Source organism: Alosa alosa, chromosome 23 (genome assembly GCF_017589495.1).
Source record: "Alosa alosa isolate M-15738 ecotype Scorff River chromosome 23, AALO_Geno_1.1, whole genome shotgun sequence".
In the NCBI taxonomy this organism is placed as follows: domain Eukaryota; kingdom Metazoa; phylum Chordata; class Actinopteri; order Clupeiformes; family Clupeidae; genus Alosa; species Alosa alosa.
Window position 1 is genome coordinate 200,102 of NC_063211.1, and position 14,899 is coordinate 215,000.

A 14,899-nucleotide genomic window follows, 5' to 3' on the forward strand; every position below is an offset into this window, starting at 1 on the left:
CGGGCAGAACCAAATCCAAACAGATGAGATGTGTGTTTGTATCTGTATGATTTTATTTTGTACAAGTTCATAAACATTCTCCAGTGTAAGCAATATCTATAAAAATTCAAGAAAAAGCTATCCATTTTCCCTCGTGTCAGGAATTTTGCTGCAAAAAGAGTAAAAAGGTTAGTTATTAAAATGTATTATTAATTGATAATTTTTATTTTAAATTATTCAAACACACACACACACACACACACACACACTCACAAATGGAAGACAGACATTTGATGGGACAGACAGGCAGACAGGCAGGCAGATGGATAGATAGACAAACTGTCAGACAAACAGATGTTTTACCAACAGAAAGACACAGACAGAGAGACAGAAAGACAGACAGAAAGACAGGCTGACAGACAGGCTGATGGACTTTTTACCAGGAGATAGACAGGCTGATGGACAGACAGGTTTGTTACCAATAGGGTCAGGGTCAGGGTTAGGGTTACCAGTAGGGATCGTATAGATGTATAGATATAGACAGGTTTGTTACCAGTAGAGTTAGGGTTAGGGTTAGGGTTACCAGTAGGGTTAGGGTTAGGGTTACCAGTAGGGTTAGGGTTAGGGTTACCAGTAGGGTTAGGGTTAGGGTTACCAGTAGGGTTAGGGTTAGGGTTAGGGTTACCAGTAGGGTTAGGGTTAGGGTTACCAGTAGGGCTCGTCCTCTAGTTTCAATGGGAAGCAGGAGTGTCCCCACAGCGGAGAGCAAGCAGGCCAGAGCAAAGGGCAGCATAGCCAGCAACACTGACTGGGACATCAGCACCTGAGACACACACACACAGAGAGAGAGAGAGAGAGAAAGAAAGAGACGGATTAGATATCAGTTTTTATATTTATATTTTATAGATTTTTTAAATTGTGTTAAATTTGGTAACAAATACACATCCCCTGCACATATCAGAGTGTTCAGGTGGACAGTGATTCAAACCGTTCTGTCCTTATGTTATTGTACAGCGGGGAAAATAAATATTGAACACGTCAACATTTTTTTCAGTAAGTATACTTCCAATGAGGCTATTCGCATTAAATTTTCACCAGACATTAATAATAACTTAGGTAATCCACACATATAAAACAATCCAATCATTAATGTTCATCAGTAGAGTTGAGTAAAAAAGTGGAATGGCACAGGAAAAAAGTATTGAACACGCTAAGAAAAAGCAGGACACAAAGGCAAGGGATGGCAAGGAACGAGCTGGAATTTATTTATTTAAGTAGTTAGAGAGTAACTATCCCTCCTATCTGTGCAAATTAATAGGACAGCGATTCAAACTGTTCTGTCCTTATGTTATTGTGACAGAATGCTGTCACCACGGTAACTACGATCTCTGACTGCCATACCAATGGTCAACTCTGGGAGGTGACCGCTCTGACTGAGTGAGGTGACCGCTCTGACTGAGTGAAATGACCGCTCTGACTGAGTGAGGTGACCGCTCTGACTGAGTGAAATGACCGCTCTGACTGAGTGAGGTGACCGCTCTGACCCTCAGAAGCGGGATGGCTCGCCATGAGGCCACTGGAGCCATGCACAATGTGTGAGCTGTATGAGGGGCCTCTAAGAGAGGAGAGGGTGACCTGAGTGAGACCCCAGAGAGGTGAAGCACTAGTGTATGGGGCACCTGTGTGCGTGATGTCATGAAGCACATGGGTCTGATGGGGAGGAAGTCTGATGGTCAAGTCTGCTCTTTGTCTTCGGTCAAGCGGCCGGTTTGGAGATCTGGGTGCAAGGCTGGGTAGGGTGACTGATCTCTTGCCACAGTTAGACAACACACACCGATGTAGACATACACCAACCTGTGCAATTAAGGTGCTAGCATGCCTCCATAAAGAGACCAACCTGTGCAATGAAAGGTGCTAGCATGCCTCCAATGCGGCTGCAGGATGTGCAAACTCCCATTCCTATGGAACGCACCGCTGTGGGGTAAACCTGCGACACACACACACACAAACCATTACATAGGAATATTACACAGATAAGTTACTTGGACGCAGTGTGTTTGGGTTGAGGCTCACCTCTGCAGTGTAGATATACACCACATTAAAATTCATGGCCACCACTGCCCGCAGCAAGAACAGCAGCACTGTGAACCCAAACCTGCAAAAGAGAGAGGGAGGGAGAGAGAGAGAGAGAGAGATAGATAGATAGATAGATAGATACGTTATTGATCTCCAAGGGGAAATTCAAGGGTCTCAGTAGCATACAGACATCACACACAACATGCACTTACAGCAGAAATGGTAAATATAAGTATAAACATATAACAAAACTCCACTGTACAATAGAGACAGTAGAAGATAAGAAAAACTAACAAAACGAAATACTAAATATACTATATAAATTAAATAAAGAAAATCCACAGTGTGCTTGAGGGTGATCTAGCATGAGACGCTTCCAGTGACAGGGCCGGGACTAGCCTGTAGTTCTGTGTGCATGGTGAGGTGCTCAAGAGAGTGAGTGTCATGGTGAAGGTGCAAAAAGCAGTCCAACAGTGCAACAGTATATGGAGAGAGAGAGAGGGAGGGGGAGAGAGAGAGAGAGAGAGAGAGGGATATGGATAGAGAGAGAGAGATATGAATGGTAGAGATACCACTGTACTGAACTTAAGGATATTACAAAAATACCACTAGCCAAAATCGCATTAAAATGGTAAACCACAGATCATGCTGAATTAACTGACTTGTCTCTTACTCTATGTATCTTACAGACAGACAGACAGACAGAAACTTGTTTAATTGACTTTTAACATGTACTGTAGGATGCTGTCCTGTTAGGCTTCCACCATAGGAGGGCAGTAGACATCACTGAACTGTGAGGTACTGTACATTGGCACGTCCCTGTTTGTTTCGAACAGGTTTAGACTGAATGGAGCCCTTTATAAGAGTTTAGGGTTTCTCATTACTCACTCCCTGTCAATGTGTGTGTGTGTGTGAGTGAGAGAGAAAGTGTGTGTGTGCGTGTGTGTGTCTTACATAGTTGAGCAGACATTCAACAGCATGAAGAAGGCAGCAGAGAGCAGCTGCACCAGAGCCATGCTGTGCTTCCTACCAGTGACACTCAGCAAGCCGATGTTCAGGGGGATCACTATAGAGGGACACGGACACACACACACACACACACACACACACACACACACACACACACACACACACACACACACACACACACACACACACACACACACACACACACACACACACACTACTGGTTAGCGCTTCGGACTTGTAACCAGAGGGTTGCCGGTTCGATCCCCGACCAGTAGGCCACGGCTGTTGTGCCCTTGAGCAAGGCACCTGACCCCTCACTGCTCCCCGAGCGCCGCTGTTGTTGCAGGCAGCTCACTGCGCCGGGATTAGTGTGTGCTTCACCTCACTGTGTGTACACTGTGTGCTGTGTGTGTTTCACTAATTCACGGATTGGGATAAATGCAGAGACCCAATTTCCCTCCCGGGATCAAAAGAGTATATATACTTATACTATACTTATACAAACTACAATACAATTAATGTTTTCTTTATTTCTTGTGTGTGCGCATGTATGTGTGTGTGTGTGTGTGTGTGTGTGTGTGCGTGTATGTGTGTGTGTGTGTGTGTGCGTGTGTGTTCCTAAAGAGAAAAGGCAGTGACAGAGAAAGAGAGATACTTACACACCACCTCTCCCAGGCTGCTGAAGAGCAGTGTGATGTAGTCGTCGTTGGTGAGGGGGACGCAGTAGCAGGGCGCCCCCTGCTGGTCATGTCTGATGTGCGTGTGCGGGTCTGCATCTGTCACACATAGCAAGTTCTTCTCCAGCAGCTCTGAGCTGCCCAACACCGAGCCGTAGTACGAGAAGGAGGCCACAAACCTGACACACACACACACACACACACACACACACACACACACACACACAGAATAATTGCTCCCTGTCCTTTTTACATACATGTCAGTAAAATGTGGCCCCACAATGACCCCCCATTCTGTCTACAACAAAGGTAGTCTTAATGCCGTGTGTGTGTGCCTTCTGGATCCAAATCAGTCTGGGTTCAAAAGCGGCCACTCTACAGAACGGCTCTGCTGTCTGTAACAGAAGCCTTAAAAAAGCCAGGGTGACCGCCGGTCATCAGTACTCATTCTGCTTGACTTATCGGCTGCCTTTTGACACGGTTAATCACCGCATCCTTCTCTCTATACTACCTTAACATGGGAATCTCGGTTCTGCTCTCTCCTGGTTTGAATCCTACCTCACGCTTCGTTTAGCATTATCATGGCTTGTTCAGTTATCTGCACCTCACCATCTCACCACAGGGGTCCCCAGGGCTCAGTGCTGGGCCCCTTCTCTTTGCTATCTACACCACCTCCTTGGGACAGATTATCCGTTCGCATGGCTTCTCATACCACTGCTATGCAGACGACAAACAGCTCTATCTGTCCTTTCCACCTGATGATCCCTTGGTTTCAGCATGGATCTCGGATTGCCTCTCAGACATAGCTACATGGATGAAGGCACACCACCTCCAGCTGAACCTCTCAAAGACTGAACTGCTGGTCCTCCCAGCTAAACCTACCATACACCACGACATCAACATCAAATTTGACTCCCTGTCTGTTTCACCTACCAGGACTGCAAGAAATCTAGGAGTTGTTCTCGACAACCAACTAAACTTCTCAGATCATGTTGCCTCAGTCGCCTCGGGCATGCCGTTTAGCACTCTACAACATCACGGAAAATCAGGACTTACTTGACACAAGATGCTACCCAACTTCTGGTTCAGGCAATAGTCATCTCACGACTTCGACTACTGCAACGCCCTCCTGACAGGTCTCCCAGCCTGCGCGAGTGAAACCCCTTCAGATGATCCAGAACGGGGCGGCGCCTGGTCTACAACCAACCCAAAAGGGCACATGTTACCCGCTGCTCATCCAGCTACACTGGCTACCTATGGCGGCCCGCATCAAATTCAAGGCTCTAACGCTTGCCTACAAAGTAGTCTCGGTTCTGCTCCCACCTACTTGAATGCCCTCATACAGACATACGCTACCTCCAGACCGCTCGCTCCTCAGACGACGACGCCTAGCTCTACCACCGCACGCGCTCAGGCCAATCAAACTTTTTTCTCATCTGTTGTTCCTCGTTGGTGGAACACACTGCCAGTTCCTTCAAGGGCAGGGACATCCCACTCCATTTTCAAAAAACTCCTGAAGACCCAGCTCTTTAGAGAACATCTCCTCTCATAGCACCACTTACAACAAGTCTTGCTGATCCTACCACTCACCAGCCGTCTTGAACTGACACTCAACTGTTAAAAACAGCACTCACTGAGTTCTTTCTGTACTCTACCGTTTTTTAAATTGTCCTAAAATTGTTGAGAATTGCTATAAATGTTAAACTGTTTACCATGTTGTTAGTCGATTTGGTTAAAAAAGCGTCAGCCAAATGTAATGTAATGTAATGTAATGTGTGTGTGTATATGTGTTTGTGTGTGTGTGTGTGTGTAGTTACCATGTGTACCACAGCAGTACAGATGTGTGTGTGTGTGTGTGTGTGTGTGTGTGTAGTTACCATGTGTACCACAGCAGTACAGATGTGTGTGTGTGTAGTTACCATGTGTACCACAGCAGTACAGATGTGCGTCTGAAGGTGCTGCTGACCAGGACAGAGCCGTGTCCCCTTTCTTTCTGAAAGAGACACACACACACACACAGATTTAACGTGCGCACACACCTGCACACACACACACACAGATTTAACGTGCACACACACCTGCACACACACACACAGATTTAACGTGCGCACACACCTGCACACACACACACACACACACACACACATTTAACGTGCGCACACACCTGCACACACACACACATACATTTAAAGTGCGCACACACGCGTGCGTGCGTGTGTTTGTGTGTGTGTGTGTGTGAGTGTGTGTGTCTGTGTGTGTGTGTGCGCGTGTGTGCATGTGTGTGCGCGTGCGTGCGTGCGTGCGAGTGTGCGTGTGTACACACCACCACAGGCTCCCTCAGCACTCCTGGGGGGAGTTTTGCGCCGTTGAGCCGAGCGATCCATTGCAGCGTTTCCATGGCACCAGCAACATTCCCAACAGACACCTGGAAGCGGGCTGACTCTGGAATGAACTGAAGAGAGGAGGAGAGGAGGAGCGACAGACAGAGAGAGACAAAAAGAAAGAACAGAGAGTTTCCTTAGAATACAGGACACATATCGGAACTAGTGATCTGGTTAGAATACAGGACACATATCGGAACTAGTGATTTGGTTAGTGATCTGGATAGAATACAGGAAACATATCGGAACTAGTGATCTGGTTAGAATACAGGACACATATCGGAACTAGTGATCTGGTTAGAATACAGGACACATATCGGAACTAGTGATTTGGTTATGATCTGTTGAAACTAGTGATCTGGATTGGGAGCTGGTTGTCGAACTAGTGATCTGGTTAGAATACAGGACACATATCAGAACTAGTGATCTGGTTAGAATACAGGACACATATCGAACCTAGTGATTTGGTTAGTGATCTGGTTAGAATACAGGACACATATCGGAACTAGTGATCTGGTTAGAATACAGATCATATCGTTAGTGATCTGGCTAGTGATCTGCTGGTTAGGACACATATAACTAGTGACACATCTGGTTAGAATACAGGAAACATGATTTGGTTAGTGATCTGGTTAGAATACAGGAAACATATCGGAACTAGTGATCTGGTTAGTGATCTGGTTAGAATACAGGACACATATCGGAACTAGTGATTTGGTTAGTGATCTGGTTAGAATACAGGAAACATATCGGAACTAGTGATCTGGTTAGAATACAGGACACATATCGGAACTAGTGATCTGGTTAGAATACAGGACACATATTGGAACTAGTGATTTGGTTAGTGATCTGGTTAGAATACAGGAAACATATCTGAATAGAATACAGGAAACATATCGGAACTAGTGATCTGGTTAGTGATCTGGTTAGAATACAGGACACATATCGGAACTAGTGATTTGGTTAGTGATCTGGTTAGAATACAGGACACATATTGGAACTAGTGATCTGGTTTGTTTATACACAACAGACCTGAAAGTCTAGACTGAAAACTCTTCAAGAGTTCCATCCCTAAGCATAACTGAATTTAAGGAAATCATGATTTGTGTTTGTGGCATTCAATTTGTGTTTATGTACTCACGTGTCTATGTTTTTGAAAAATCCTTTATCTTTGTCATGCTGTATGTGTATGTGTGTGTGTGTGTGTGTGTGTGTGTGTGTGTGTGTGTGTGTGTGTTTATGTTGTGACGGCCTGTGACGGCCTGTTACGCCTTCTGCTCGTTAGGCCTTCTGTTTGTTTTCCTTCTACGTGTTTTCAGGTGTGCTCAGGACCTAACGACCTGATGAGCTGCACCTGTGTGCAGTTGTGCAGATAGGAGGACCGCTTCCTCTCCCCTTGAGAGGGCCATTCTTACTTTGGGTTTTAGACATTCAACAGACAACAGACTCAGACAAATTGCAAACACACAACATCCATCCAGAGACACGCCACTCCGTCTGGCATCATGTTTTTGTTTGTTTTTATGTAATGTTCGTAATTTTATGTCATGTTATTTATTTATTGATTTGTCTAGTTAAAGGTTTTTTGTCTTTATGTTACGTTACGTTATGTTATGTTTACGTTATTTTCAAACGTTTTCGTGTTATTCTTAGCTCTTTTACCGCTTCCAAGTCGGCTGATGTCGTTAACGTTAGTCCGTTGGGAGCTTGTAACTTATATGGCTAGCTGGGCCTCTATCCTTCCATCCATCCGTGAGAGGTGCTGCACTTGGTCGAGGGGATTTCTTGGGACAGCTGGACTACTCTGCGAAAGACCTGCCGCAGCCGCCGAGCTGTTGCTGACCTGCGAGCTGCGGTACCAACTGCCTGGGGTCTGGATTGAGCAGACTAACGTTAATGTTACCATAACGTTGAAGAACTCTGCATTCTCATGGAGCAACAAACTGTCGCTGTCAACAGTCCACCGAGTTGCTGATCTGCAAGATCGCCCACGATTTCAGACTGCTTCAGTGATGTCCAGGGATAACGTAAAACGTTACCGTTAAATCCTCCGGGTTGGCCTGAGACACTAAACTAAGCGCCATCATGCCATTGGACTGAGTTGGACTAAGTTAACACAGACTTTTTCTTTCTTTCTTTCCTTTTTCTTATTTATTATAGTGGATGGAATCCACTATCTTGATCTCCTTGGGAGGAGGCGGCAAGGAGGTCTATGGGCTCTTAACCTGGGACTAGAGGTCCAGGTGAAGTGGTTTGGCTGGGGTGTGGTGATATTGAACCCATTGAGACTATACAGTACATTTCACTTTATGTCTATTGATGAATGTTAGACCTACCCTTTCCTTATGCCAAACCCATTTCTGTTCTTTAAATATCAGAAAGCAAACTTACTGTTGATGGCACTGAACTTGAAAATGTTTATGGAACTTTTCTGAACTGTGAATTACATTAAAACTCATGCCAGTATTTAGTTTTGTTAGTTAGTCTTTTTATATTCAACTGTCTATTGTACAGTGGAGTTTTGTTATATGTTTATACTTATATTTACCATTTCTGCTGTAAGTGCATGTTGTGTGTGATGTCTGTATGCTACTGAGACCTTGAATTTCCCCTTGGAGATCAATAAAGTATCTATCTATCTATCTATCTATCTATCTATCTATCAAACCAAATTGCCTGTGCTCTCAAAAACATTTATACAAATCTGTCAGCTTCAGTCAGTAGGTTGAATTGAAGACCCAGATGCAGAAGTAAAGGTGATTTTTTACTTGTATATCTTGAGCATTACAGGTAACCACTGAATTTGTGAAACTAAAATAACAAAACTAATATGTACTAAGCTGGTACATAGTCAATACATATTAGATCACTTTAAAGACTGACAGATGCAAATGCTGTAAATAAAGGTAATCAAGGGGTCTGCTGGTGAACAAAGTCTTTGAAGTCAGAAGTCAGAAGCTGCCACTGCTCAATGACTTGTGCCCCATCTGGTAGGATTTCAAAATGTTCCAGATCTGAAAACAGAAATATTGGTATATGTCACATCCTTGAACTTACTGCAAACTATGAACAAGTGCTCACAAATTAAGCTAGAAAATACTCCCAATATGTATAATGAACAAACTCACAGAACACTTAGCTGAATGGGGACAGGACAGGCATATTCAACTATTTGCACATGTCCTGTTTATGCAGGCAATAAGCAAAACCAAATTTGGTGTATTCAAAGTTCTGTAGAACAACCATTTCTTGTATTTTAATGTTTTCAGTGGAACAGTGTAAGCTCATACAGTGGGCAGTGCTTCGACTTGGCCAGCTTCACTCGCGGTCCGCGGCGGGGATCATCTTGGTATCAATGCGACTTTAATTTGTATTTTTTCCAGTGAGACGCTGCAACAACCCAAACAACCGGTAGATGGCTCAAGTGAGCAGGGTGTCTCATAAAAAGAAATGGAGCCTGGAAAACCCTACACAGACTTCACTACAGACTTTAGCAGACTGGTTTAGAAATAATTTAATAGCCAGAAATATGCCTGCCCTGCCCTAATAAAGAAATATTTGGTTAACTGCGATTGAATCCCATTTGCAGCCATAGAAGAAACGCAGGACAAATTAAACATTCTGGTTTTCTCTGAGTGCAACGATGATAGACACTTTTTACTTCATTAGCGGTTTATTTTATTTTTTTGATTATTAAAGAGTGTTTTTCATTTAAAGGTTTGACTTTGTGCTTATTCAGTAGAGCATTTAGTGCTCTCCCCAATCCCAGACGTTCCCATTGCATGTTTGTAATAGATGCAACCGCGAGATAGGCTATGCGTTTGACAGCAATGAGTGGTTAACAGACATGAACCAAGACATATAGCCCAGCAGCAATCTAGGGACTGTTCGTTATTTATTGAAGGGGCCACCGGAGGAATTTTGAGTGCTTCAGTTGCAAGTTGCATGACCCTCTCTTTCCTGCTAGAAATTGTTCAATGACCCTCCGACAGAATTGTTAAAAAGACATGACCCTCCCTGCCAATTGTCGCTGTCTTCCGCCCGCGCCACAGCCACACACCGTGATAACGTTCTTAAATCAATCTTTCCCCGTGAGCTTGCATGCTACCAGTCCTTCCTTTTCAAATGTGTTAGCCTGTTTGCACAATTTCACAAATAATCATATGTGATTAATAGTATGACAAATAATCCCTGTGCACAGGGACCGAAACAATGCATGCCAACTTTTCCGTGTTTATCACGTATTTTAACTTTCCCCAGCTGTCTTGCTGTTTTAATGTTTTTCCGTAGAATATCCCATATTTTAATACTCTCATAACAGCCCCTGCCATCGGGCCTGTCTCTGCGTTGCCCTGTTGCTACCCCTTGCCCTTCCAACGAAACAGATGTCTTCAAATCATCGTTTTCCTTGCTTGAAGGCGAACTTAGAGTGATGTTAACCTATTTAAGTTTAACGGCGATTGTCGTGAGAGCACGCTTCATTGGCTTGCATGTTCGGCCTTATGTCTAAAAATGCGCACCTGAGGCCACTCAGCTACAAGAGAAAGAATTTCCCCTGTTTGTATGTTCACTGCAAGTTGGCCTACCATAACTTACCAACTCTGCACTGTAGACCCTAACTGGCTATTTATATTTTTCTGTGAAATAAGCAAATGTATTTGTTCAACTTTATGAAGCAGAATTACGATAGGGCTACTTGGAACATAATACATTTGACAAAGGACAGATGTATGATGCTAGTGACAAAATATTAACTTTCAGTGTTTTACGATGTCTTTGTCATGAGGAAGTGTTTTTCCCCATGCATTTATTCTAGGCTACTGTCAGTGACTGCCGTGAGAGAAGCGGGTTCTGTGTTTCGCGTTCATGTCAGTGACTGACGCTTTGAGAGAAGCGGGTCTGTGTTGTGTTGCGCTATGCTAATTTATTTTCATTGGGCATACCGTGCGTGTCAGCCCACAGCTCTTCAGTTCTGACAAAGCCATAATTACTCCTTTTGAAACAATGAGTGCAGGAAGCGCATTTGTATGGTTATATTGCTTGACGGGGGGATCCCAAGCAGCTTTCAGCCATAAGGCTACTTTGAGAACATTTCAGTTCACCCAACACTAATATTCTATATAGTTCTAATACACTAATATGCCAGTTTTAGGACACAGAATAATGTTTGTAATGATACCAGGTAGGCCTACGTTTAACAGTAACAAGTGTAATGAGCTATTCATTGTCGAAGGTGCATGGTGAAGTGAAATTCTTACTTTGGAAAACAAACATTTGCCGATCATCAGAATATTGCAACAGATTCTGTGTTCTGGACTGAAGGTAACTTGTTAAGCCAGTGGTTCTCAAACTTTTATTTCATTCCCCACTTTGATCAAGGGGCATGACTGATGATAGTGGAGATAACGTGTTATCCCGAGGCTTTTGCAAGTCAGCATCTTCGACGGTAGTCTATTAAAAATATAAGTTTTCGATGTCCTAAACGGAGAGCCATACTTTATTGTTTTTAACGATCTCTATGCTTCTCACAAAAATGTAGGCATGGGGACACGTGACTCGGACATCTAACTAAATGCAACAGGCTCAGATCATCCTCGCATTCGCAAAATGAGGACCAGTGTTTTGTCAAATTGCAAATAGCTATTCGTTTTAACGATTTTTTTATGATAGTAGCCTATACAAAAAGCACTTCATACTATCTTAATCTTGGAATATGGGGAGGGAAGTGGCGCGTCTGCAGTCAGCCAAATATGAATGTAATTCTGCGGCATAAAACAGATGTATTTGTTTATTGTACAGAAAAATAAAAATGACATGTCAAGCAGTCAATTGACTACATTGCAGTCAAGAAGTAGGGCAAATTAAGACACTGTTTTGATTTGCATAGTTGCGTTACCCCCAACACTGACAATAACATAGACAGCAAATTAAGATATTTTTTCGTTTTGTGGAGCGGCACCGGTAAGCTATCAAAAGCAGATTTTGATTTTCGCTACCACCGTGTAGTCAAGCCTTAAGCCATACCCAAGTAGCCTTAATCGAGGTAATGTTTAATTACGATTTATTTTGTTATTGAATTTGTAGGCTGGGATTCCTCTCGGTAACAATTAAGTTTAAAGGTAGCCTAGCCTCCTGCTTTTTCAGAAGGGCGCAGTCAGGCTACTGACAAAGCGATGTACAGTGGCAGAGCCGACGCACAGTGGCTGAAAGTGGTACTAAAGCTTCACGCAGCTTCACGCCTCGTAATGCGCGACTGAAGTGGCCATTTGAAAGCGATGCCCACTGTATCTACACCCCATTGAGGTAGTTATTAACAGTTAGGCCAAGGTCCAGTCAAACAATAGCCAGTCACTGATGCCATATTCTTTAATTATCCAATCTGTATCCAACCAAAACCTGCTGATTTAAAGGCTACTTTCCATGTGTGACCTATCAAAAGAGGTCATGATAATTATTGCACAGATATGCCCCGGACTGCTCACAATAAAAGGCCACTCTAAATGTCTGAAATGCATTCATGTTTGTTCAGTATGCTAACCATGTCTGGAATAGACAGCTAGGACTATTGAATCCAGTAGGTTGCTCCATTTAAATGTATGAAAAATGTCAAAGTACCACGGAATCAGTACTGAAGTCATGCTTCTGAGTCGACTGCACAGACGAGAAGTGAAGTTAGGAGTCCAGAGCCCTCTCCAGCACCCAGCCTGTCTGGATCACCTACAGGGAAACTTTGCATAGACAAGAAGTGTTGTTTCAAATTTGTGTTTAACAAATACGATATAGAGATATAAACGGCATCAATAAGAGTTTCAGACGTCAGTTATAACTAACAACAGTTATGGTGACTAGCTAACGTTATCGCTCGTTATCAGCTCCATGTTCAACATATAGTCAATGGTTCATATTGGTTCACAATTTTACCTCCACTAGCTAATGCTTCGGCTGAAGTTATCATCTGAACGAACGCTTTTCTATCTTAAATGTGACAACCCAAAGACTATATAAATTCACAACGGAGTAAGCATTCACACAGAGAGTATTTACAAAAGGTTTTTTGACGAGAACACATGCTTTGTTACCACAGTATGTTTATGAACTAACGTTAAAGTGCTTAACGTTAGCTGCTACAGCTCACAATGGGAGCACAATCGGTTTTCACTAACGTTAACTTTATTCAAGTTAACTAAATTTATGTGTGTGCTTCAGCCATTCGGTCATCATTTTCGACAAAAACTTATTTGAAATGATTTGACGCTAACATAGCCTATAGTAGCTGCTACAATGCCCACTAACATGGATGCTATAATGCTAACATCTACGTGAAATAGTAGTGGAATGTCACTTACCTGAAAAACTGGAGCGAAGTCTTCTTAAAGTGTCGGTTAGTAGGCTTCAGTTAATAGCAACCCATTTTGTCAGACATTTGAATAAACATTTTCAGAAAGGATGTGGTGTGTAGGATCACAGCCAAGACATAATTTCGGAGTTTCCTCCACTCAGCTAGTGACGTCGTCTGCTGCCTCGACACCAGCCGTCAATCAAGTTGACCACGCCCTTAATTATTCATACATTTAATATCTAAATGCGATCTAAACTAACGAAAGTTAGAAAAAAATTCACCCCCTCACAGTTGTCAGGCACTCGAAACTACCAACAAATACAATAAAAAGTCCATGGGACCAACCTGTAAAAGCATTTATGCTGTGAAAACGGACATTTTAACATGGGGGTCTATGGACATTTGCTCCCTTTGGGACCTGTCCCTAGCGGATTTTCATGTATTGCAATTTTTTCGCATTTCGGGTAGGCTTCATTGTTCAAATTAGAATGTTGCCGCTTGATCAGAACACTGGCACAGGTGTCACCTGTGAATCCAACTGTCTCAGCTTCTAATGCATACAACCTGGTGCTCCCTAAAACTACACATCCTGTTTAAGTATTTTCCGTGTGTCAAAATAAAAGTCACAGCCATATCTCATGCTTTGCGCATTATATCTCCAGAACGGCTTGACGCATATGCTTCAAATTTGGTACAAGTGTTTGTATAGACTCAAAGATGAAGTGAGTTGATGTTGGAGGTCAAAGGTCAAGTCCATGAAAGCTCTGAGCGTGATCTCAAGAATGCCTTGACATACAAGCCTGAAATTTGGTATGAGTGTTTGTATGGACTCAAAGATGAAGTCAATTGATGTTGGAGGTCAAAGGTCAAATGTCAAGGTCAAAAACACCTTGAGTGTTATATCTCAAGAACGCCTTGACGCACAAGGTTTTTTGGTACGAGGGTTTGTATGAACTCAACGATTAAGTGATTCAATGTTTTTCTTTTCAGGAAATCTGGCATTACATTTCTAGTTTATTTTATTATTTGTTAATTGTTTGTTTGTTGTCTGTCTTGAGAGAGCGAGCAGCACCAAATTCCTGGGGTGCATCAGCGAAGACCTCTCTGGACCACCAACACTGCTTCACTGGTGTCTTGGTACTTCCTATGAAAACTCAGGCGATCCACCAGCCATCATGACCACATTCTACCGAGGCACCATTGAGAGCATCCTCCATCCTGTGTGGGCGGAAGCTGCACTGAATACAACAGGAAAGCCCTGCAGCGATAGTGAACACAGCTGGAAGGATCATTTGTTATTTGGTATTTTCACCTTTACCAAAAATTGTTTGCAAGTCACCCCTCACAATCTGTTTGAGGCCCTCTGGGAAGAGGTACAGGCCTGTCGCCTCCGACTACCAGACTCACCAACAGCTTCATATACACCAAGCTGTAAGGATGCTGAACTCTCTCCCTCCTCCCCTCCACCCTCAGCTACA

At 43.3% G+C, this 14,899-nt stretch overlaps 1 protein-coding gene and 1 long non-coding RNA gene across 6 annotated transcripts in view; both read right to left on the reverse strand.

Moving 5' to 3' along the window:
- Positions 1–35: 35 nt before the first annotated feature.
- Positions 36–14,899, reverse strand: part of svopl (SVOP-like) — a 22,307-nt gene continuing 7,443 nt past the window's right edge. For 2 of the 5 annotated variants that reach the window (XM_048235566.1, XM_048235564.1), the window contains 8 exons: positions 6,025–6,153; positions 5,621–5,694; positions 3,684–3,880; positions 3,010–3,121; positions 2,053–2,134; positions 1,877–1,966; positions 665–802; positions 36–148 (listed from right to left, as the gene is read on the reverse strand). In XM_048235566.1, the coding sequence (XP_048091523.1) occupies positions 137–148; positions 665–802; positions 1,877–1,966; positions 2,053–2,134; positions 3,010–3,121; positions 3,684–3,880; positions 5,621–5,694; positions 6,025–6,153 (834 nt within the window). In that variant the 3' untranslated portion in view covers positions 36–136. Of the gene's footprint in view, positions 149–664; positions 803–1,833; positions 1,967–2,052; positions 2,135–3,009; positions 3,122–3,683; positions 3,881–5,620; positions 5,695–6,024; positions 6,154–14,899 lie in introns of those variants that run through there. The other 3 variants (XM_048235568.1, XM_048235565.1, XM_048235567.1) reach the window with 3 other exon arrangements.
- Positions 8,939–13,640, reverse strand: LOC125288878. The gene is made up of 3 exons (XR_007192540.1): positions 13,429–13,640; positions 12,698–12,810; positions 8,939–9,096 (listed from the first exon to the last, which is right to left on the reverse strand). It is a non-coding gene; the product is annotated as an uncharacterized LOC125288878 (long non-coding RNA).